This window comes from Neofelis nebulosa, chromosome 12, assembly GCF_028018385.1.
Source record: "Neofelis nebulosa isolate mNeoNeb1 chromosome 12, mNeoNeb1.pri, whole genome shotgun sequence".
Taxonomy (NCBI): Eukaryota; Metazoa; Chordata; class Mammalia; order Carnivora; family Felidae; genus Neofelis; species Neofelis nebulosa.
Window position 1 is genome coordinate 62,735,700 of NC_080793.1, and position 25,359 is coordinate 62,761,058.

Genomic DNA, 25,359 nt, shown 5'->3' on the forward strand with positions numbered 1-25,359 from the left:
ACTATATCCTACCCTCAAGGCTTACACTCTAATTGAGATAAGACAGGCACACAAAGTACTTTGAGTTCTAAAATAATTTTCAATGTACAGTGCACTTATAGGATTGTGTTATAACAGTAACAAAATACTGAGTGCATATGGGTACAATTATTATCCCTATTTTAGAGATGAGGAAACAGAGGCTAGGTAACTTGGTATTGGTGGTTTGCTGAAGCATATTCATTTTTCTGTTTCCAAAATAAAAACAACAAGTGAGCAACAACTTGTTTTTCCAAAGACAGGAAAATGGAAGACTCATGTCTGCCTACCTCTTTGGAAGAGGGAAGAGGCAGACCTCACTCAGTGTAAGTGACAAGAAACTTATTATATGTGTTAGCCAACCCTCCCTAGTTCGACAAGGGTTATGTGAAAGAAAATCACAGCTCTGAATCCTTTGGGAAGCACAATGTGCTCGGAGAAACAGTACTGCTCTCAGGGGAAACATGAGGCTCCTTGAGAGGCCAACTTGTACTGAAGTCTAATTCTGTCACTGTTGGCCATGTGGGCATGTAACACTTTAACCTCAGTTTCTTCATGTACATAATGGGGGTGATGGACCTATCATATGGGGGTATTGGGAGGATTAAATAAGGACCAAATAAGATGATGTAAAATGCTTTAGTGGCAACCCCCACAACAAGGGCTACCATTTCTCTGTACTCTGTGCAGAGTGCCTGTTAAGTAGGAAGTGTTTAATTAATGGAGCAATTTATACTTATTATTACTATTACTTAGCTAATCTACCCTATCCTATTGCTTTGCAAGTCACCACTTTCTCTTTCTCCAGCCAGCCTATAAGCCCCAGATGCTTCCCTGTTATCTCTCCTGACCTAAGTCCTCAGTTCTGCTGTTTCCTAACACCAGACCATCAGTGTCCCCACAGTAGTTTGAAAACATTTCAAATCCAACTGGTTTTGTCCTGGTGTTCTCTCAAAATAAAACAAACAAGGAAACAAAACAAAACAAAACAAAACAAAAATAGTGCTCCAAATTTTATCTTTTGGTTTAAAAAAAATTTTTTTTAATGTTCATTCATTTTTGAGAGACAGAGCATGAGTGGGGTAGTGGCAGAGAGAGAGGGAGATACAGAATATGAAGCAGGCTCCAGGCTCTGAGCTGTCAGCACAGAGCACATCGTGGGGCTCGAACTCACAAACTGCAAGATCATGACCTGAGTCAAAGTTGGACGCTTAACCCAATGAGCCACCCATCACCCCTAGCTTTTAGAAGTTTTTAAATTTAGAAATTTATCTTATTCTTACAACTTGTACTTTTAGAGTGTTATCTCAGTATTATGGGATGATTAGAGTGGATGAACACCCAAACCACTGGGTCTTCTACAGGATTAAGGGATGGTATAATTATGCAAAATAGAGGAAATAACCACTTTGAATGGGATTTAAAAACCTATTACTCACTTCCCTTTCCTTCTGCAAAGACTACTGAGAACATTAAGTAACAGTTTATGATTGACTCAGTATTGCTCATTGGACTGTTATTAAGTGTGCTCTTAAATTGGTGTCTTCAAGGATTGCCTAGTTGGGTATGGGCAGCTTCTAGCTGCCACATGCATGGGGGCATGGCAAAGTTCACCTAAGAATAAAAGACTATTGCCACACTCAAAGGGCATAGTTCCTTTGGGGTAATATCATCACTGATTATATATGTGGTATGGACAAATTCTGGTTTTAGGTGTAATAATTGTAATTAATGTTATTAAAAATTGTTCTCCTTGAAAGATGCACACTGACATTTTAATTGATAAAATGATATGATACTTGAGTTTTGCTTCAAAACAATCTAGTTCAGGAGGTGTCTAGTTGGCTCAGTAGGTAGAGCATGCAACTCTTGATCTCTGGGCTGTGAGTTTAAGCCCCCTGTTGGGTGTGGAGCCCACCTAATAAAAATAATCTAGTTCAGAGTGAGGGGGTTAGTGTGGGATATGGTTGGAAAAAGATTGACCATACCCAAGAATTGTTAAAGCTGGATAATACGTATATGGCAGCTCCTTATATTCTACTATTTTTGTGTGATTTTTGAAATTTTCTGTAATAGAATTCGTAGATACATGGTACTGAGCGAGGTTTGAAAGGCCCATTTCTGAGTAGGAGTAGATGAGCTTTAGTACATGGACTGGGTGCCATTCTGTGGTCATTCAAGAGCTTTTAGGTTGTGCAGAGATCCTAGGTGAACTTTCCATGGTGTCTGGTAGTGCCTTTTTGTCAAATGGAGAACATGCAGTCCCTGCCCAGTGAATAGTGAATGAGTCAATGAAAACAAAGAGGCCCAAAGCCCTGACCCTTCTCTTCTTGTCTTTGCAGCGGAGCCCAGGGGGAATATGCTGGGTTGGCCACTATCCGAGCTTACCTTGAGGGGAAAGGAGAGGGACACAGGACAGTAAGTATGGGCAGGTGGTGCTTGCCCACCATCAGGGGGCAGTGGGTCCAGCTCTCAGAGTCCCTTTTCTTTTGTGGTGCACTCCTTCTAAGGCTTCTTGGAAGCAGCTAGGGAACATATAATCAAGAAACAGATTTCCCTGAACTGGTCATTACGATCCTTGCCCCGGAGACACTTCCACGGACCATTTTGAGGGAAAACATTTGAAAATAAAGGTTTTTGCTCAAGCCCAGTCTGTAAAAGTCAGCCAGTTGGCCGTGGAACTGCTTTCCACAGGTTGCAAAGGATGGAAGGGGCAGGAATGTTACCCTTCCAGGTCTCTTCTCCCTTGTGTAGTCCTGGCCCTACACCTGGACAAAGGGTAGGGACTTGCCTTTAATTCTCCTGTAACCCCACTGTGACTAGACACAGTTCTGATCATATGTGTGCTCAAAAAATGTTTATTGAGGGGCACCTGGCTGGCTCAGTCAGTAGAGCACACAACTCTTTATCTCAGGATCATGAGTTTGAGCCCCACATTGGCTGTAGAGATTAGTTAAAAAAAATTTTTTTAATAAAATATTTATTGAATAAATAAATTCCCTATTGAGGATTGTCATCTCTAAGCAGCAAAAGAAGATGGTGGAGCAGAGTTCATGGTTCTGCTTCAGTTTTTGCTTTCAGTATGGGAGTCTAGTCTCCAGGGTCCAAACTGCTTGTGGAGCCTGTTTAGGGACCCACAGGTGCTAATGGGCTTGACTGGACTCCACTAATCTCCAGGTAGCAGTGCCTCTAGCAGTTGATCTGACATAGGCTTCAGAGTGTGGCGAATGAGCCTGTTTCTGAGGTCTTCATTTTGGTGTTGACGAACACTGAGCGAGAACTTCCACTGAGTTGTGGAGGTGGAGTTCTTAGAGGGAGCAGTGGGTAGGGGTCGGGAGCAGGATAAAAGTGACTGCCCATCCCAGGAAACTTAGAAAAGGGTGCCAGGCTAGTTCTGGTTGCCCAAGTTAGTGGGAGTGCAGAAGTTGGTGGCCCTATCTCAGTCCATTTCTGGGTATATTAAAACTAGAAGATTATTTGTGGCTAGTTGCCTGTATTTTGCAATGGAGAATCTGAAAACTGTTATACTTCACTTTCAAAAACGGAGGGAAAAAAGAATTTTCTTTCTCTTCCTGTTTATCCATCCTGATTTCACAGGTATGTTTTCTCAGGCCTTTGTCCTAGTTGGGGAGTAGAACTAGTTTTCAAAAATCTTTGAAAAAGAGGACATCATTAGTTGAATAATTATTCAATCCTGGTTACATACAAGGCACGGTGTGTGCCAGTCCTGAGTTAGATTAAGTGATAAATCAGATAGACACAGTCCCTGACACTCCAAGTTGGGTTTCCTAGTGGTTTTGAATTCTTTAAGTTTCTAAGGAAATGTTAGTTTAGAACTAGAATCATTCTTTGGACCTCAGAGTCTCAGCACTATCATAGCATCAGAAAGGAAACATTGAAGCTCATGTTGTCCAGGGAAAGAATGGCAGGTGACTGACATTAAAAGTTCCCCCTTCTGTTCTTTCTCTGTGGCTTCCATGTATTAAGGTAGCCACTGGAACTCCTTGTTATACTTTCTAACCACTGGGTGTCTGGGGATCCTGGGAAGGGATCCATTCATTCTGTGTGACCACCTCCATGTTGCCTCCTTTTCCTCATCCTCCTCCTGCCCCTGCTTTATAAAGAGATTTTTGAGATCTGCGTTGTAGTGGTCATGCTAAAATCCAGGTTCCATCAAATCTGTGATGCTCCCCACCCCTTATTGTTTCCAGGTCTCCACTCTGACATCAGGAAGTATCTGTGAATGTCCAGGAGTGGGGGACCAAACCAGAAAGGTCAAGCAGAAAGGATGAAAGAACTTTTGATTGGGCCTGGGCAGAGTTCTTCTGTGACTGACAGATCCTTTATGGTTCCTTTTCATTCTCTTTGTGTTTTCCAGTCCTCTCTTCAATGTCTGTCCCCCTGCATGTGATGTTTCTTCTCTGACCATTGTCCACACTGCTATAACCACAGTGTCATTTTTTTCATTCTGAAGGACTGCAGGGAGCTAGCCACTGAAGCTGGGGAAGGGCCGAGGGTGGGAGAGACAGGGAAGGCCACCCAGTCCCTGAGCTTGTAGAAATACAGAACTCTTAAGTTTGGAAATGTTGGCATCCTTTCTAGATTAAATATTTTAATTAAAGCTGACATTTTCAGTTAGAGAAGAAAATGACTTATTACTCAAATAATCAGGGAGGATTTTTCCATATCAGAAGAGTCTCAGACAGCTGTTCCTGCACAATAGACCCTAATGGAATCCAGTAAAATACATCCTTCTTTTTTGAAAAGGAGTGTGGGGAAATTGTATGCTACAGAACCACCCGAGTCCCTGATGGTTCTCTTATTTTAAGCTGTTTTTTGGCAATTATTTTTCACATTTGCTCTTGGGTTAAATTTCAGAGGTTCCTAAAATGCAACAACCAAGTTCTTGATTTACCAGTTTAATTTGGGGGACTATAAATTTGTTTAACAAACACCAGGGATTGTCTTAAACCCTTTGTAATTAACAACTCAATTTGTTAGTCCAATATTAACTTAGATTTGCGAGCAGAGATGTGGTTTTTATACAACAGAAAACATTGACCCCACAGAAAATACCAAAAAACATCCCCCAAAATGTATATGGGAGTATTTTTCTCTTCCTAACTGCCTGAGACAAAGTAGTGGCATTTGGTTTTTAGATTTTCTTAGTGGTAAGAATTTGATTTTCCCTCACAAATGAGCACTCCTTCTTAATCCTTCACTCATTCAGCAAGTGTTGGAGAATGAGTTATGGGTTGGGTTTATGCCAGGTACATTGGGGAGTTAGAAAAACAGCATCCATCTAAATGGGCATAAATGCTCCAAAGAGGATTTGTTTTATATAAACTAAAGCATCACATCCATTCCCTTGTGACCGCACAATTTTAAAGTGAGGCAAAACCAACATTAAATAAAATTACAGAAAAAAAAATACTAAAGTTTCCTAATTTTACATAGAAAAACAACTGTATAATAGCAACATATAAATGAGTCACTGACAAAACCGCTGAGACTTTTTCTGCTGCTCCTTATATCAGGATATGTATTAGTTTTCTGTGGCTGCTGTAACAAATTCTTACAAACTTAATGGCTTGAAAAAACAAAAATTTATCTTCTCGGTTATGGAGTCCAGAAGTCTGAGATTGGTTTCCCTTGGCTAAAGTCAAGGTATTGGTAAGGCAGTCTCCTTTGGGAGGATCCATGAGAGAAAATGTTTCTTTGCCTCTCTGGATGCCTCCTGCATTCCTTAGCTTGGGGCCCCTTCTTGCCATCACTCCATCCTCTTGTTCGTCCTTCAAATTTCCTGTCGTTTTTAAAAGTATTTTTTAAATGTTTATTTTTGAGAGAGAGAGAGAGAGAAAGAGAGTGTGTGTGCATGTGCATTCAAGTTGGGAAGGGGCAGGCAGGGTGGAGACAGAGGATCCAGCAGAAAGCCTGATGTGGGGCTCAAATCCATGAACCACGAGATCATGACCTGAGCTAAAGTCTGATGCTTAACTGACTGGCCACCCAGGCGCCCCCATTCATCATATTTTCTACTTACTTTGTTGTCAAACCTCCACCTGCCTCCCTCTGCTGAGAGTACTGGGGAATGTGTTTAGGGTCCACTGATAATCCAGACAGATTTCAAAATCCTTAATTTCTCATCTCATGAGCCTGAAGTTAATCGCATTTTCAAAGTCCCTTTTGCCATAAGGATACATCCATTGATTCTGAGAATTAGAACATGGGCATTTGAAGGGGTACTCAGTGTACCATAGGATGGTTTTTACCTTGAATATATTTATTTCAGCAGAGCTTCCCTGGTATGAATTCTTAATTTAGGCCTTTAGCCAATGTTTTATATTCATTAATTTTTTTATTTTTTTATTTGAGGGGTGCCTGGTGGCTCAGTTGGTTAAGCGTCCAACTTCAGCTCAGGTCATGATCTTGTGGTCTGTGGATTCAAGCCCCACATCAGGCTCTGTGCTGACAGCTAGCTCAGAGCCTGGAGCCTGTTTCAGATTCTGTGTTTCCTTCTATTTCTGCTCTTCCCTGCTTGCACTTTGTCTCTCTCAACAATAAATAAACATTTAAAAAATTTAAAACTTTTTTTTATGCTTAAGTATGGTTGACTGTATTCACTTTTAATGTTTGCCTTTTCCTTTGTGATCAATGTTCTGCCCAGAAGGGATCCTTTTATCCAAAGATCCTTTGGTAATAAAAATACCTTATGGGAAAGGACAAGTGTCTCCAGCTTTGGTTCTGAGAAATTAAACTCAATAAAATAGGGGAGCATTCAAACAAGAAAAAGGATTTGAATACAGCACTGTATAACCAGCATGAGACAAATAACTGTTCAAAAGAGGCACAAACCTTCTGTCAACAGAAGAGTAACACTTTGCCTCTGGCAAACAGTTGTCTTTGTGTGCTCCTGTGCTTTTCTGAAGTAGACACCTTTGCTGTTTTTGAGGAAATACCTGCAGAGCAAAGTTTTCTCTCCATAAGGCCATTTCTGTAATGCCCATCCATTTCTCTTCAAGGGGTTGCAATATTAGTTCTGGGACTTAAAAAAAAAAAAAAAAGGAGGATTATTTTCAGGGTGATCATTGTTTCTCCTTATTGCTTTCTTTTGGTAAAACCTCTTGTGATGCAGTTTCCTGCAGTGCAGCATCATCAGATCTATCAGAGCACGTGTGTTCACTTGTGTTCACATGATTTGTAGGAGGAAATGAAAATGATTTAAATCTGGGAATTCTGAAATTGTACCCACCCTCCACCTTCTGTAAGAATTCAACTTATCTTTAAATGTTAGCTTAGGCTCTAGCTCTTGAATCACCCTCCCTTGACCTCTTCCACTTGAAACAATACCCCCCTTATTCTGAGTTTCTATGGCACCTGTTTATACATTTACCAGCATTGTCAATGTGCCCAGGACAGGTATTGATTGGTTTTCATGCTTGCTGTATGATTCTCATGGCAACTAATAATAAATTGCACAGAATAAGCATCCAGTAAATGGTGCCATAATTGGTGTGTCAGCATAGGAAGACCTTGGAATTATGTCTACTGTTATCATCTCTCCTGGATCTCAGCAAAGCGAAGCAGAGAACTGAAGCTGTGATGTGGGCAGTTGGGTCCTAGAGTTTAACTTCTAATCTCATGTTCTTATAAGATACTTTCTACATATAACTGAGACAAGGTCAGAATAAGCACTGACCTGTGTTTTGGTGTGCTGAGATAAGGGAGGACAATACTGATTAATATTATAGGAATCTTTAAAAATTGTTTATTCAACGTTTATTCATTTTTGAGAGACAGAGTGCAAATGGTGGAGAGGCAGAGAGAGAGGGGAACACAATCTGAAGCAGGCTTCAGGCTCTGAGCTATCAGCACAGAGCCTGAAGTGGGGCTTCAGCCTACAAACTGTGAGATCTCATGACCTGAGCCGAAGTAAGATGCTTAACTGACTCAGCCACCCAGGTGTCCCTACAGGAATATTTAAAGAGCGATATTTGTGGATTCAAACGGAACCTGCCCTTTTGGACATTGTTTTACAATATAGTAATAATGAAATTATAGCAGATTTCAGATGTTATGGTCAGTTTAAATAAAGCATGTGGCACCTATTTAATCTGTGCTCCAAGCATGTTGTAGGACTTTTCTCTCATGAATAGCCTGGTGATGATTTTTTCTGCTTCCTTCCTTTCATTCCATTCCTAAGGTTTGCCTCATTCCAAAATCAGCACATGGGACCAATCCTGCAAGTGCCCACATGGCAGGCATGAAGATTCAGCCTGTGGAGGTGGATAAATATGGGAATATTGACACAGCTCACCTCAAGGCCATGGTACTAGTCTTCCGCTAAACAGATGGAAGAGGTCTGGGTTGAGAAGAGGTGGTGGGAAGAAGGGACTGGATAGTTTATAGCAACATTGTCTTTCTTTGCATTCTAATTAAAAGACTGCAGTTTCTCCTGAATGGGTCTGGGGAAAATGGCATAAAATCAGAAAACCTGTCTCTGTAAGAAAAATAAAAAGCAACAGTCACATTTTTGGTCCAGAATAAAACCGAACATAGTCTACTTTACCTCTTCCTTCACCAATCAGGGACAAGGTCCTTTAAACTGAAATCCTATTCTCTTAATTCGTGCATATGTAAGAAACTGAATGAATTATTCATGGTCATAGTAAGGCTACTCCTTGTAGGGCCTGCCTGTCTCCTTCTGCCCACCTTCCCCCTTCTACCCCTATTAATAACCAAACAGGCAGTCACAGTTGTTCTCAATCTTTGTGTTGGGAATTAAAACATACATGTAGATTTTATAAATGTGTGTGACTGTCTCAGCCATTACCTGCTGAATTTGGGGCGGCATTCCACTCCTTTCTGCAACACCAACCCCTCACTCCCAACCTCCCAACCTCCAGGAAGAGGTTGCCTAGCAACTGTATCTGCTTTCCACTGGTGGACTGGAGGCTGCATCTTAAGAGGGAATGAAATCAGTTGAATAGCAATGTGATTTTGTCAAGGTTATTAGGCATGGAGACAGAGAACTTCATGTAACTGCCTTCAAAGGAAGCTGAAAATAGCACTGTTAGTCTCTCCCAACCATCCCCACCTATTCAGCACCCCACAAAGTTTTTACCCGCAGATATTCTGGGGCAGTGCTTGTAATTACTAAGTTTCCCCAATATAGGATATGACCTTTAAATTTTTTTTTTTTTTTTATTTCCATACGAGCTTGCTCTGAGTCACTGGCCAAAAAAACCCCCAGGAATATGCCTTTTATATGTTTGCTTTCTGTGAAAAGGAAACATGAGGGAGATTTTTTTTTTTTTTTAAATCAGAGCAGAACACTCCTTGTGGGAATTCTAATTTCAACAGAATGAGAAGGAGAGGGAATAAGGGTGGATATGGCAAGATGAGCAGAGAGAGATTAACTGTGAGAATAGACATGTCCATAACGAAAAAGATCTGAAGTAATTATTGAGATGACTAAAACCAAAGGAAAACCTAGGAGAGTTGAGCCCAAAATACCCAACTTCCAAACAGTTTTTTGGTCTTGATCATGGAGACTTAGTTTGAAGGGATTTTGTTGTTTCTTTGGAATGACTTAGGAAAGGAGTAATGGATTTTATTGTCATCATAGTTTGAGACAATTCTAGAAATGAAAAGACCAAAAAAATCACCTTTCCTAATCCTGTAAGGTAAAAGCAATGGTTTGGGCAACAAATAAACAGTTCCTCTTCTGTCTCCCTCTGCCTTTTTCTATCCCATAGGTGGATAAACACAAGGAGAACCTGGCAGCAATCATGATTACATACCCATCCACCAATGGGGTGTTTGAAGAAAACATTGGTGATGTGTGTGACCTGATCCACCAACATGGAGGACAGGTCTATCTAGATGGGGCAAATATGAATGCACAGGTGAGCAACAGAAGAGGGACTCCCTGAGAAAGTGGTTAAGACAGAAAAATATTATTTTCCTCTGATTTCTTGACAATTGTCTTTAAACATGATACTGAATTCAGAAATGAGGTTGACTTTCTGTATTGCCAACTTCAAGGAAAGTAACACAATTTCACTGAGATCAGATTTGAAGGGGGCAATAGGGGAGGTTGGGGGAGATAAAAAGGTTGACAGGAAGCATGGAATAAACTGAATGTCAGAGCGTTTGATCTCTCTCGGGTGCTACAGCTATGAAGGTCTCCTGACTCCCTATGGAAATTCACACCCATGTTCTACCCACTGGTGGATATTGATCTCCCATGGCAATGGACAAGTCCTTAATCTGGCTTCAATTTCATCAGTGTAAAATAGCTGAATGGTTCTGTCCCTGAAGGGCCAATCCTAACTGTGTTTGTTGGGGGTGGGGTGTAATGTGCACCTCTCTGCAAATGCTGTAGGGGTTCATTGGAGCAGAAGGTGTTATTTTTCAGAGTTTTCTTAACTTCTTTGTCATTATTTTGTGATTGTGGGTTGTTTGTTTGTTTGTTGTTTGTTGTTGTTTTGTTTTGCTTTACCATTTCAAAGTCTTTCTGCTTTTCTTTGCTTCTTTCTGATTCCCTTTGTAAGTGTAGTTGACAGATTATCTATTGCTAAGAGTTCAGGAATGCACTCTTTATGTTTGGCACTTAATTTATGTTCAAAATTAGCCCTAATGCCTAAGTGGCAGGAAGGCCTGTTGTGACTGGTATTAGGGTGGTCTCAGGAAAACTTCCTTCCTTTCTTCCCCTTGGTTCATTATCCTATCAGGTAGCCTTCCAGTCTCTTTCATTGGGGTACCCAAAATGCATGATACTCAAAGCCAACCATGCGGGGGAAGTAGCATTGCTGGTCTGAATGTCATCTGTTTCTGCAGCAAGGAGGTACTTCCCTTTTGCTCATGGTGTTTCCTCTCCTCAAATCCGTATTTTGAAATCTAAATTAGGCTAAATGGTCAATTGCTGTTTCCACAGAAACCATAAGCCAGGCTGCTTATGGGATGTCAGGTTTTGAATGTGGAACTTTTCCGGTATTAAGAACATTTCTGTGAACAGTTCTGCCTGCCTTTCCTCTGAGAGGAGAAGCTGCAGCAAATAGCATGGCTGCCTTTCCAGAATATCCTTGCAAGCTCTTGACTTTTGCTTTTGGCTCTTTTCCCTTTGTGGTAGGTGGGAATCTGTCGTCCTGGAGATTTTGGGTCTGATGTCTCACACCTAAATCTTCACAAGACCTTCTGCATTCCCCACGGAGGAGGTGGCCCTGGCATGGGGCCAATTGGCGTGTGAGTTCCGGGCTGCTCATTTCAGGATGGTTTTGGAGACTGAGAATGAAAGAATGGCCCCAAGTTTGCTGTTCTTCTCATCGAGGTCTTCAAGTGTCATGGACACCGTCATATCTAGTCCTCCTTTAGGGGCTGGAGAGAAGCAGTGAGAGGGGTGATAACTTAGACTTCCAAGATGTTTTCTCTCTTTTTTTTTTTTTTCTGTCTTTTAAAAAAAGAAATCAGCTGTTGGTTACATTGAAAGTGAATTATCAACAACCAAAGGAACTTATAGTAGAAAAGTGCTTGCCTGGGGCTGGGGAGCAGGGGATGGGTAGGGAGAGGTTGGTAAAGGGTACAAACTTTCAGCCATAGATGTTTGACCCGGTGATTTAGTTGGTAACACTATATTGTATAACTGAAATTTGTAAGAGAGTAGAACTTAAGTGTTCTCAGGAAAGAAAGAAAGAAAGAAAGAAAGAAAGAAAGAAAGAAAGAAAAGAGAGGGAAGGAGAGAGGGAGAAAGGAAGGGAAAGGAAGCAGTGAATTGGATATAAGGTGTTGAACCCTTTGCAGCCTGAACTCTGATTACATCTGAGATAAGCAGGAAACAAACCTTGTTACTGGAATAATTGGATGAGATCATAATAGCACTAAAGGAGTATCTTGCAGCTGTTGATAACTTTTTACACTGAAATTGAATCATCTTGTGAAGATGATGCTGATCAGCCATTTCCTGAGTTTCTTAAGTTTTCTAAACATGGACCAAAGGTCCCAGTCTTCAGATTGCTGGGAGTCTGGCCCTCTTGCTTTTATTATTACTATTATTATTATTATTTATAGTAAGTGGGGGCACTTCAGTGCCTTAGATATGCGGGAGGCGGCTGAGTAGCATTCATAGGCTGGCCTCTGATGTGTAGGCCCTGGGGCTCGTCAGAAGAACCCTCTATCCCTTAGATGCCTTGGGAAAGAGTGTGGGGCAGGGAGGTCTCCACATCCTGGTGAGTCCATGAATCCACAAGCTATTTCATGGCTGCCTACATGAAATCTGCCAAATCCTCTGCCACAGTTCTCCGGTGAGCTGCTGGGACACTGATGGCTGGTGAGGAGGAAGAAGAATGGAACACTTCCTGAACATCTGTCTCTTAGCAGGCGTCAGATCCCTTCTGCTCTGAGTTTCTCTACTAGGAATAGAGCTTCCCAAGAGGGCCCAGCACTTGTGTGTTTGGTTGGTCTGGATCTTTTTGATATCTTCTGAATTTGTGCTTGAAAAAATACAGGAAGAAGCATCTTGCTCCTTTTCTGCCCAATCATCCGATCATTTCAGTAAAGCCATGTGAGGATAACCGGCCTGTGGGTACTGTCAGCGCAGCCCCATGGGGCTCCAGTTCCATCCTGCCCATTTCATGGGCTTACATTAAGGTGAGGCCTGTGACTGTGTTAGGCCGGTGGGGGATGTGATATGTGGGTGGGAAACTAAGTCTATAGACTTTCTTCTTGACTTAAAAATGAAGTCCGTGATCTGAGATGGATTTCAGTGAACATTGCTGACTTGGGTGGAAGAAACCTTCTTAAAAAGATCAGCTAAAATTTATTTCATCTCTTCATTATGCTACTTCCTTGGAGCTCTCATAGTGAGTTTACCATCAGAGAAACTGACATGCCAGATATGTTTTCCAGACAAAGTTCCATGAGTCATATGGATATTCTGGTTACATCATTTGATTTCCTGTAGGATTTGTATAGCCCCTTGCAAGTAAAAAACAGTGCACATACTAATTATTACAGAAGGTTGAAATCCTAGGATAAATTTTAGAAATCTCATTTTGGCTTAGATTTCTTATGAGTCTGGAGGGTAAGATGAAAAAGTAGCAGAAATTTGCTTATCTGGTGGTTTCCCTAAGCTCTTTGCCCTTTAGAGTCTGTGGAACTGTAATTCTCTGGGGTAATTAAACTTTGTTAGAGAACAGCTTTCCTTCCTTTGTGTTTCTCCAAAAAAAACACTAGGGCCAGAGTTTATTTTATACAGCTCTTGTTCAAACTGGCCTGCCTACCTCCTGGGCTAAGACTGCACATTGGACAGGAACACTTGTTCAGTGGCTAATTAGAACAGCCTTCCCAAACTGTCTTCCCTCCTTAAAGGAGGGTGAAACAAGACTCTAAAACTCAGCTGTGCAAATCATGTTGGATGACTCTCTGGGGCTGGCTGTTACTCTTTAACAGTGTGGCATTTATGATTCTTAATGAAAACTTTCTGGGAAGCAGAAACAACAATTCTGTACCCTGGAGACTAAAACCTGCTTTTAAAAATGATACTTGAGTTATTTTACAGGCAGTAACAACAAAAACAATCATAATAAAGTTCTGCTTCTTTGCAAACAGAATCTTATTCCCAGGTTCCTTTTGGTCCCTAGATCATGTAAACCTGGGTTATTATGGATGTGTTTGGGTTGGAGATGATTTCCCACATTTAAAAAGTAAATGCCCCCAGGCTGGTATGGCCATATGCCAGGAGTACCAGACAGAACCTCAGATAACAATGAAGTAAATAAAGTAAATTTAAAAATACCCCTCTGACTTTGACCCCTCTCTTTATTTCATGCTGTTGTTACTTGCCACCTGGGCATTAGAACTATCTTCTTTCCCTGCTGCAGCCCATTGTGGACACCCCCTATAGGACTGCAAGATTCTACCGAAGAGCCAGAATTATCTTATGGTTCCCTTTTGCCTCTACTTCTCAGTCTTACTAGCCTACACAGAATTCTTAGGGGATTTATCCCAAAACACACATTCTTAGGCCCAATCCCAGAGAAAATCAAATTCAGCATATGACTGGGTAGGGCTTTGGCCATCAAGCTTCCAAGTGATTCTGGTGCATGAGTGGAGAGACATGGCTGGCTGAACCAAATCCAAATTCTTTGTGGCAAAGGTTCCAGGCTTGCAAGAAGTTGTCACAACCCACCAACCTCTATAGTAACCTCCAGACTGCAACCATGTGCCTTTACCTCTACACCTTGGTTTTGGCCATTCTTCTCAGCTGGAGTGTCTTCCCCATTCTTTTTGCTTCACCAAATTCTACCCATTTGTAGATTTCCACTTAAGTACTAACTCTTACTCTGGGAACCCTTCTTTTCCAGCCAGGCAAGATGTGTCCTTTCCTTTCTTTGGACTTTGGTGTCTCTATTTTTTTATTTGATGCTTTCTCATTTGCTTTATATTAGTTATGTATTTAATACATATTAATCCCCATCATATATGAGGTATTCTGGGAAGAATGTAGGCAATAAAAATTGATGCAGTCTTGATTTTAAGCTCTTTGCTGGTGATGATGTTCACCTGGTATAATCACAGGGACCTAGGAACCACCAGAACAGGGTAAGATCAAGCCTGGCAGTTGTTAAATGTATAAATAACTCTGACTATGGTCAATTGGAAGACAAACCATATACCAAATTGATTCAGTGAGGATTTTGGTCAATATCCCATTAGATTCCTGGCAATTATCAAGATAATCTCAAATGCATAAACAAACAAAAACATTCCCAAATGCGTGTAGTCTAAGTTTCTTTTTCCTCTTTAGGTAACCTAATAGTCAGCAATCAATTTTGCCTCTGTTACTTTGTTCCGTGTTGTTACTTTGTTATTACTTTGTTATTTTTATAAGAAATATAAAGTTATGTTCAAAGGAGAAAACCAAAAATCATTTCAGCATCAGAGAAGACTGGAAGACATCTTTGTTGGGATTGACACTGGGCTGACTCCCTTTGAGGGTGGGATTTACTTGGGTGTGTCTTTCATTAGTGCCCCTTGGGTTTAACCTGTTCCATGGCTGATGACTCTTTCTCTCTGTTGCAGATGATGGGAGGCAAAGGCCTTAAACAGGCCACAGAAATTGCTATATTAAATGCCAACTACATGGCCAAGCGATTAGAAAAACACTATAGGGTCCTTTTCCGGGGTGCAAGAGGCAAGTATCAACCACAGTCTACTATCACCTTGGTTTTTCTGTTTAACAGGTTTGACCTAGTAAATGTTTTCTGCGGTGGGTAGGAAATTTTCGTTTCTTTGCATATATAAATCATAGTTATTGGAAATAACTTCAATTGAGTGAATAGGTTAGGAGTATCACTATTTGCAAGGCTGTGTGATGCAGTAGCCTACACAGCCCAGGTCAACAAGGAGCCCACAGCATGGGGAGATGTATAGATAAATACCATGCACTCTTAACCTCACAAAGTGCTATGGGAATGGCTCCAGAAGAGTGGAGTAATTCAGACTGGGCAGAGGAAGTGCAGAATAGTTGGGAGAGCCTTCTGGGAGGAGACACTTGAGATGAGCCTGGAAAGGAGAGTATCAGACCCCAGTAAACAGAAATACTGGAGCAAGAAAGAATTGTGTACGTGGTGAGAAGCTTGTTGGGGGGTTGTTGAATGGAATAGGAGGAAGGAGAGCAGATGAAGGTGAAGTTGGAGAGGCCAACTTGAAGTCTTGGAAGTCTCTTGACTTTACCTTTGATGACAGCCATGAAAGGTTTTTTTGAGTAGCGGAGTGACAGGATTAAGAGAAGGTTAAACTCATTTCAAAAATGGCAAGGGAAGAAGATCCTATTAGAAGTAGGATCAATAGGGCTTAGTTACTGATTAATTAAATGTGAAGTGAAATTCTATGTAAGCCTTTTATGCTTATAATAGAGGAACAGCAGAGAGAATAATAGTGGGGGAACCAAGTCATCCTGGAAGTGATAGGAGAGGATGGAGCCAGATAGCTTTGCAGAAATTTGGCTTAGGCACAGAATCTGAGAGCAGACTCTTGGAAATGGTGGAACTCAAGGAAAGAGTTTTGAGAAACCAGAGCAAAGCCCTGCAAGCAGATGGCTACCTTAAGAGGGATGTGGCACCTGGATGGCTCAATTGGTTAAGTGGCCAACTGTTGATGTCAGCTCAGGTCATGATCTCACAGTTCCTGAGTTTGAGCCCTGTGTCAGCCTCCATGCTGACAGTGTGGAGCCTGCTGGAGATTCTCTCTCTCCCTCTCTCTCTGCCCCTTCTGCAGTCTCTCTCTCTCTCTCTCTCAAAATAAATTAAAAAAAAAAAAAAAAGGCAGGATGAGCATAGGGGACCCCAGTGAGAGAAGACTCCCTGCTTGAGGCAGCTGTAGGACCCTGCAGCATTTGTCACAATGCCTCTCCCTAGAGAAGCCCCTGCTTGTCCTGCCTGCCTCTGTTCTGGCCTCACACCTCCTCCCTGAAGCCTCTTTTTCCTGGTGGAGAGAACTTCTCCCTCCTCTTGGCTCCCTCTGCTACTGAGGATTTCTCCCACTCAGTTTATTGTCTGGCTCTGTCCATCAGACCTTGAACTCCTTCAGGGTAAAGACTGTGCCTGCTTCCATTCTCAAGCACCAATCCCTGGCATCATGCCTGCCCCAGTACAAATGTATTGCACAACAGGGAGAGACAGAATGGTGTTCTGATAGGAGTCTTAACAGAATATTTGCCTGTAACAATTAGCAACCCTTTGGTCACCTTTGAAAGAATTGGAACAAAAATGGTAAGGCAGATGCCAAACCGCAATGAGTTGAGAATGGATTGAGGGTGGGGAGGACAAAGGAGAAGCAGTCATGGTTTGGGGGAGTTTGGTGGTAAAGCAGGGGTACATGTGGAAGCTATTTCAGTAAGATGCAGTTTTGTTTTGAAATCAGTAGAGGATTTAAAACTGCCAGAGAAATGGCTTTGAAGAGGGAAGAGTGAAGCTACAATAGAGGAAATAGTAGATGGGGGAACAAAGTTATACTGGAGGTAATAGGAGGAGATGGCCCTAAGACACACAGCACATTGGCTGTGAGCACAGAATTGGAGATCAGGAACAGATGGGGACTTGGAGCTTGGAGCAGACAGACAGCAGCATGCCCAGACCTGGGCCACAGGATGAGACCTCGCTTTGGCTCTTGATTTCTCCAGCTCAGGCACAGTATACATCTACATCTGTCATCTTTAATTTAAAGGCTGGTCTTGCCTTAAAAATATGTATCCAAAGACGTGGTTCTATAGTTTGAAAACAGGAAAGAACTAAATAGCCAGAAGCTCTAAATAACCAGAATGCTCCCTAGAGATTAGGAAAAAAAAAGTTGTGGGCAATATGTCTCTAAGCAACACAATAAAATGCTTCTGAAGTGGGTATTAACCTACAAGAGCTACTAATTAATTCAAATATAGCTCCTGCTCTGTGAAATGCATCCTGTTATGTATTGGCCTTCAGGATAAGTTTAAGTATTTGTTTTGTCTGATTATATAAGTAATATGTATATGCTCAACATGGAAAATTTGGAAAATTAAAAATCTGAGGAAGAAAATGTAAATGATTCATGGTTTTGGTAAGCAGACATAACCACTATTAATATTTCACTGTATTCCTTCTCATCTTACTTTTAGACCATTGAGACAGTATTACAGTTTGTGTCCTGTTTTTTAATTTTATCTTATATTGTGATCATTTCCCTATGTTGTTAAGTGTTCTTTGAAAGAGGCTACATTGATTCATTTGTTTGGATATACCAGGATTCCACGAATTCTGTCATGTTTTCCCCTTAGTCATTTGCATCTGTAACATGCTGCAATGGATATCTTTTACTTAGATTTTTTAAAAAACATCTCTGATTATTTCCTTAGAGCTGCAGAAGAGAAATTATTATCTCAGAGTGTGAATGCATTTAAGCTCTTGGTACATGTGCCCTGGTTATCCCCACAGGTGCCAATTTATTTCACTCTCATAGCATATGAAGTGACCATCATGCTGGGGACCAGTGAACACCAAGTGCCAGGCTGGAAAAAAACCCACAAACCGAAACCAAAATATCTTTCCCAATCCGGTGGCTGGAAAACGGTATTTTTGTTTTAATTGACAAGGTTTATAGGTTTCCCCCCCCACCTTGTTTATTATTTTTTAAAGAAAAAATTTTTAATGTTTATTTTTGAGGGGGGGAGGAGGGACACAGAGAGAGAGAGAGGGAGACACAGAATCTGAAGCAGCTCCAGGCTCTGAGCTGTCAGCACAGAGCCCAATGTGGGGCTTGGACTCATGAACTGTGAGATCATGACCTGAGCTGAAGTCAGACACTTAAATGACTGAGCCACCAGGGGCCCCATGTTTATTATTTTTTAAATGTAGTTGAAACTTCCTTGTGATTAACTTAATTTGATAATTTCATTGAGACAATTCACATATCACACAAATCACCCACTTTAAATGTACAACTCACTGATTTTTAGTATGTTCACAGACTTGTGTAAATGCAAACTTTCATTTTTAAAGAGTCCATGTGATCTGGACTACATGGGGACTGGTGGCAATCCAGGAGAGAGGAAAGTGAACAAAGCAAGTGTTTCTCAGGTGCCTAACCACGTGCTTAGTGTTTGAGTGACTGCTTTAAAAACAGCGACTGTCTCAGTCCTAGGGGATTTGCAGCACAAAATGATAGATCCAGTTTCCATTTGTTTTGACATTTTATCCCAGAATCAAATAATGAATTGTATTTCTCACCCCACACAGAGATGTATTGGTAATTACAGACCTTGTCACCTAATCCAAAAGTTCAGGAAATCAAAAATTGTCTCACATTTGGTCTGGTAAACACATTTATTCTCGGACCTAAAGAAGAATTATCATTATACCTCCTGAGGGCCCAAAATAGAAATGTTCTTAATAAGCACATTGTATTCCAAAATGTCTAATGGCAATATTAGAAGACTATTATTCATCTTAATCATATTTACTAGCTCTATATAAGACATTGTAATTACAGATGAATATGAGGCAATAATTTTAATGAACTCCAGTCTTCCCTTTATGAACCATTTCTTTGAGAGATTTGAAAACCCCAGCTGAACTGTTGAGGTTTAGGGTTTTGTGAAGCAAGGGAGTGACAGGCAAGAATTGGGAAGGGAAAAGCAGTAGTATTTAGGATGAGGAAAGAAAGGAATTACCTCAGGTAAGATAGTATATTTTTATTTATTTATTTATTTGTTTATTTTTAAAACATTTTTTAATGTTTATTTATTATTGAGAGACAAGAGCATGAGCATGGGAGGGACAGAGAGAGAGGAGGAGACACAAAACCCGAAGCAGCCTCCAGGCTCTGAGCTGTTAGCACAGAGCCTGACGTGGGGCTTGAACTCAGAGACTGTGAGATCATGGCCTGAGCCGAAGTCCGATGCTTAAACGACTGAGCCACACAGGCGCCCCGAGATAGTACATTTTTAAAGGAGGAATTTAAAAAATTCACAGCTGTCTATTCATGTGGGAGGCTAAACTCACTGATGAAAATGGAGTTCCTTTTAGTGGAGGCGGCAACTTTGTTACTATCCCAATGTTTCATTTATGTTTTAATTTTTTCAGTGCCTATCCCCTTATGACCTCAGACAAACCTAATGCTGCCTGGAAATTTCTGTTATGAGTTGGTTTCCCAGTGGCCTTTACGGGCAGACATGGACTTCATGGAATGGTCTTTCATGTCCCAGGCAAGGAAGTGACCCTCCTGAGGCCAGAGGCTCTGCCTACCCGACCTCATTCCCATGGAAACATTCAGTTTTGATTCTATTAGTTATGGTCTCTGGATTGCAACTGAAAAGCTTGACTAAGCATTGATTGCTCACCTAAGCCTTAAAGAGTAATTAGCTAGTGAGTTCCACATATCTCTAGGTAGTCATTCTGAGGATAGGAGTTGGAGGAAAGGTGTTCCAAATTTAGAGCCACGCCACTTTTATTTTGTTTTTCTGTCACCCCCTCCCTCTTCTCCCTGTTCCTTTGACTTGGTATCTTTTCAGACTCTCAGCTATAGCCATGGTTAGGCCCAGGAGAAATACCTACTCAGTGAAAATTAAACCTTGTGCTGATCAGTGTATACAATTTCTACTTCAGATTGCCCTGACTTACCACATACCACAGAAGGTTTGTGTACCTCTTCTCCTTAAAAACTACAAACACAGATGAACATCTTGGGATTTAGCCTCCAACAGCCACCAAGTTTCAATTTCATCCCTTTTAGAGCTCAGAGAGATATGCTAAAATTCTACCGTTTCCATTTGAACACATTAGAATATGGACTTAGAAAATAACATCTGAACCTCATTTCAGAAATGGAGCTCTTCCCAAACCGCCTGGTTGTGGTGGGGACACTGCAGATGTAGTCTTTGTGTTAGTGCTGGGCTGGGCTCCGCGTGATGGGGCCTTTCAGCTGTTACTGAACTTCTTGGAAGACAGCCCTCTGCCTGCCAGCAAGAGTGACTTTCCTTTTCCTCCATGATGTGTCCCTCCCCTCTTCGTCTCCTGCCCACTGAGTGCCCTTTAGAGCAGTGAACTTCATTAGCCTTCTTTCTTGTGTCACTGTCACAGCGCCGGGTGGGTGCCAGAGGCTCAGAGAAGAAAGGTCAAAGGTTGAGGCTGGGCTCCCAAAATGGGGTGGGGATAATTGGGTATTTAGGATTCCTGCACTTAAATGATCTCCACTGCCTCCCCACCCCCACCCCACCCTTACCCCTGAACATTCCAACTGGGCATTCCTTTTAAGCACTTTTTGCCCCTGACTTTACCTAGCTATGAATATAACTTCCCACTTTTGAATCACAATCCTCACAAATTTAATTTCCATCATTGTTAGAATATTTTATAATATTCAGTGACAGTATATTTAAAGCTTGAGGCTCTCATACTTTATTTTCTCACAAAATCAGTCCTTTCTTATTTATTCATTACATAAGAAGCAGAGCAGTTATGGATGATTTCAGAAGCTGTTTAGTGACTGGAGCAACTCTTCTCAGGCTTGAGGAATTATCTGCTCCATGTATCTGTAAGTAGATTCCTTGTTTGCTGAGAGGAAAGTAGGTTAGGAAGTAATACATTATTGTCTCATCTACAGATACTTTCCTAGAAGGAAATTCATCAGATTTGGGGCCACAGAATTTGGGAAGCCCCCAGAACTGTTGTTCTATATTAATGAAAATGCTGACTTCATTGATGGTTTATTCCTGCTGATGGGTCAAACAGGTTGTGCTGGGGAGATTGTGACCTGGGCCTAGAGAGGAAACCAGCTTACAAACTAGAGCAAAGTGAACTGACTCCCACAGACTTTGGTTTCATCTTCTTGCCACCTGTGGTGTGCTGTTTGACAGCCCTGATTTCTAATAATCAGCCTGAAGCCTGAAACCAAACCCTCAAAAGCCCCTCTGAAGAATCTCATACAATTATGTATGTGCCTTAGAGATACATGTTCCGTATATAATTACATTCACACGGATGAAACAGTTATTTGATGCTGGGGCAGAGTTATGGAGAATGGTATCAATGGACCTTTGGCTCTAGAGATATTTTGTATAAAAGGGTCAGGCCTCTGTGATGACATGTTTAACTATTGCAAATAGATTTTATATCATCGGAGTTGAAAGAATCTCATCCCCAGGAATCTCAGTCAAATGTTCCAGCAATGCACTGGCACCAAAGTTCCACCTCCCATCAGCCTCTTGCCTTGTGTGTGTTGTGCACTAAGGACTGAACACATTGGCTTGACATGTTAAAATTTTATTTTTATAATCACTTTTATATTTTATAATTATTTTTTAAATAATTTTTTAAGTTTATTTATTTTGAGAGAGAGGTTGAGAGAGAGAGAGTGTGTGTGCAGGGGAGGGGCAGAGAAAGGGAGACAGAATCCCAAGTAGGCAGCACAGTGCCCAATGTGGGGCTCAAACTCACAAATGGTGAGATCATGACCTGAGCTGAAGTTGGATGCTGAACAGACTAAGCCACCCTGGTGCCCCTATAATTATAGTTATTAATAAAAGTAAATGAGGTCTTTGTTGCCACCTATAAACTTCCAAGTTACCATGGCATCTTGGGCCTTGTTGATACGCATTACAAAGCTGATTTGTACATTTGCTTGGGCAAAACAAGCTGATGGTAATCTTGAACTGAAACAATTTCCCACAGGTTATGTGGCTCATGAATTTATTTTGGACACAAGACCTTTCAAAAAGTCTGCAAATATTGAGGCTGTGGATGTGGCCAAGAGGCTTCAGGATTATGGTGAGTGATCCTCTGGGAAAAAACCCTCATAGGGCATCTAAGGTTTTTGACATTCATGCTAGCTATGGGCGACTTCCTCAAGGCACAAAACAAACATGCAGGCACCACAATAAACTGATCCGTAGGATAAATGGTGAGCACAGGATTCTGGGTAAACTTCAAAGTGATAGAGAAAAAACATGCCCTATGACTGCATTGGTACTACCCTTCAAAAGATATTAAATCAGCATCTTGAATCCACTGGCATTCAAGAAAAGTCTTTATAGTTAAAAGAATTTAAAATCCCAAAGAAAATGGTTTTTGTTCCCTAGTTTCTTTTTTTTTCATTTTAATTAAGTTTTAAATTTTAATTTATATTTGTTTCAGGTGTACAATATAGTGATTCAACACTTACATACATACTCAATGTCCATCATAAATGTACTCTTTAATCCCCATGACCCATTTCAGTCATCCCCCCCACCCATCTCCCTTCTGGTATCCATTACTTTGTTCTCTCTAGTTAAGAGTCTGTTTCTTTGCCTTTCTCTTTTTTCCCCCCTTTGTTCATTTGTGTTCATTTCTCAAGTTCCACCTATGAGTGAAATCATATGGTATTTGTCTTTCTCTAATTTATTTTGCTTAGCATTATACTCTTTAGTTTCATCCATGTTATTGCAAATGGCAAGATTTCACTATTTTTATGGCTGATGTTCCACTGTGCATGTATATGTGTATATAATATATATGCCATCTTCTTCATCCATTTATCAGTTGGTAGACCTTTGGGCTCTTGCCATAATTTGGCCATTGTTGATATTGCTGCTATAAACATCGGGGTGCATGTATCTCTTTGCGTCAGTATTTTTGTATTCTTTGGGTAAATACCTAGTAGTGCAATTGCTGGATCATAGGGATAGAGTAGTTCTATTTTTAACTTTAAAAAAAAAATTTTTTTTTTTAATGTTTATTTTTGAGACAGAGAGAATGAATGGGGGAGGGTCAGAGAGAGAGGGAGACACAGAATCCGAAACAGGCTCCAGGCTCTGAGCTGTCAGCACAGAGCTCGACACAGGGCTCGAACTCACGGACCGTGAGATCATGACCTGAGCTGAAGTCGGACGCTTAACCGACTGAGCCACCCAGGCGCCCCTCTATTTTGAACTTTTTGAAGAACCTCCATACTGTTATCAGAGTGACTGCCCTATTTTGCATTACCACCATCAGCTACCATCAGTGCAAGAGGATTCCTTTTTATCCACATCCTCTCGAACACTTGTTTCTTGTGCCTTTGATTTATGTCATTCTGACAGGTGTTTGTTAATATTGTGCAGTTTTGTTTTTTTTTTTAAGTATATCTATTTTGAGAGAGAGAGAGAGAGTGTGTGCATGAGCATTAGCTGCAGCGGGAAAGAGAGAGAGAGGGAGAGAATATCAAGCAAGTTCTGTGCTGTCAGTGCAGAGCCTGAAGTGGGGATCGATTCCATGAACCTGTGGGATCATGACCTGAGCTGAAACCAAGAGTCTGGACACTTAGACAACTGAGCCACCCAGGCACCCCTCTTGTAGTTTTGATTTGTATTTCTCTGAGTTATGTTAAGCATCCTTTCATGTGTCTGTTGGCCATCTGTGTGTCTTCTTTGGAGAAATGTCTCTTCATGTCTTCGGCTAATTTTTAATTGGATTTGGGGATTTTTGGTGTTGAGTTGTATTGCCTATGTTTCTATTAAATTCTTATTCCTATCTCATTTCTGGTAAAGAAAGGAGTCCATGAAGAGGTGAGTTGGTGTGATGATGAAGGGAAGTTCAGCAGGTAAACTGCTGAAGTGTTAGAGATGAATGGCATTTGAGCTTTATAGCTGTTTCAGCTTCTACAGCTTCTATAGCTGCTTCCATAGATGAAGGAATAGGCACATGCTAGTTCCATAAAGACTGTATTTTCTTGGAAGACTTGAAAGACAGGCCTTTAATGAATTAGTGGATGTTCACTAAGCACAGACCTTATTGAAATACCTATTTTTAGTGACATTATTAATAATGTCAATGACCCCTCAATTCTTAGAAAGGCAGAGATGGTGAGAAGTTTGCCTTTCAATGGATGTGGAGTCCTATCTGAATTTTAATAACTGGAATAACTTCTTTTAGTAAGGAAAGTGAAAGCTTCAGTAATTTAATAGTTTTACTACTGCATCATATTGGGAATCCCACATGTGTGATTCATTCCTCTCTTGAATGCATTATCTTTATTATGGAGAGTTATACTGATTATAAATGGGAAAGCCAGAGAAAGTTTTCATTAATGAAATTAGCAATCACCTCTCCAAAATCTCTTGGTTGCTCCTGTAACCTAACTAGGCCTCCTGGCTGATGGCAGATTCAGGCAGGATATACCTTCACTTCTGGGATGTGTTGTCTGTATCACATATCTGACTGCAGTAGCAGCATTTGCAGGGAGGGAGAGCACTGGCTAGGAGGTTATTTTGATGTTTGATAGAGTGAATGCCACACTTGCCCTAAGCCTAGAATTGTACAGGTGGCTAGCACTTAGTACCTCAAAACATATGTGTCTAATAAGTGAGAGAATGAATGGATGAATGAATGAATGGCTAAGCAAAAAAACAGCAATCGAGAATAACAGATTCTGGGTCTTAATCACATGTACTTAATTAAAATCTCCAGGGGAGGGCCCTAGTAATCAGTATCTTTAAACAGCCAAATGTGGGGCATTTGCCCACATTTGCCCCAAAGGGGCAGAGGCATCCAGACTTAGCGAGTAATGAGTCACCTGGGGGAGTTTTAAGACTCATGTTTTTGAGACTTACCTTGGGCTTCCTGAATCAGGGTCAGGACCAAAGAATCTGTGTTCCCAAGATAACTCTGATGGTTCTGGTTATGAGAACCACTACAACAGTGTATGTTGGGCTGAATTTGCTCACCCATGAAATTGAGGTTGGACTTAATAGGTAGAGATTAGCTTTTAAAATCCCTTTCTGATTTGAGTGACACTATTCTATGTATTGTCAAAACTTAGTGATAAACTTAAGATTTGTGCATTTTACTGTAT

General features: G+C 41.0%; 1 protein-coding gene across 1 annotated transcript in view; it reads left to right on the plus strand.

Moving 5' to 3' along the window:
• Positions 1 to 25,359, plus strand: part of GLDC (glycine decarboxylase) — a 99,365-nt gene that overhangs the window by 68,881 nt on the left and 5,125 nt on the right. Inside the window, exons 16-22 of the mRNA XM_058695417.1 lie at positions 2,361 to 2,436; positions 8,222 to 8,347; positions 9,777 to 9,926; positions 11,153 to 11,265; positions 12,525 to 12,666; positions 15,100 to 15,211; positions 22,221 to 22,316. Of these exons, the coding sequence (XP_058551400.1) occupies positions 2,361 to 2,436; positions 8,222 to 8,347; positions 9,777 to 9,926; positions 11,153 to 11,265; positions 12,525 to 12,666; positions 15,100 to 15,211; positions 22,221 to 22,316 (815 nt within the window). The remainder of the gene's footprint in view (positions 1 to 2,360; positions 2,437 to 8,221; positions 8,348 to 9,776; positions 9,927 to 11,152; positions 11,266 to 12,524; positions 12,667 to 15,099; positions 15,212 to 22,220; positions 22,317 to 25,359) is intronic.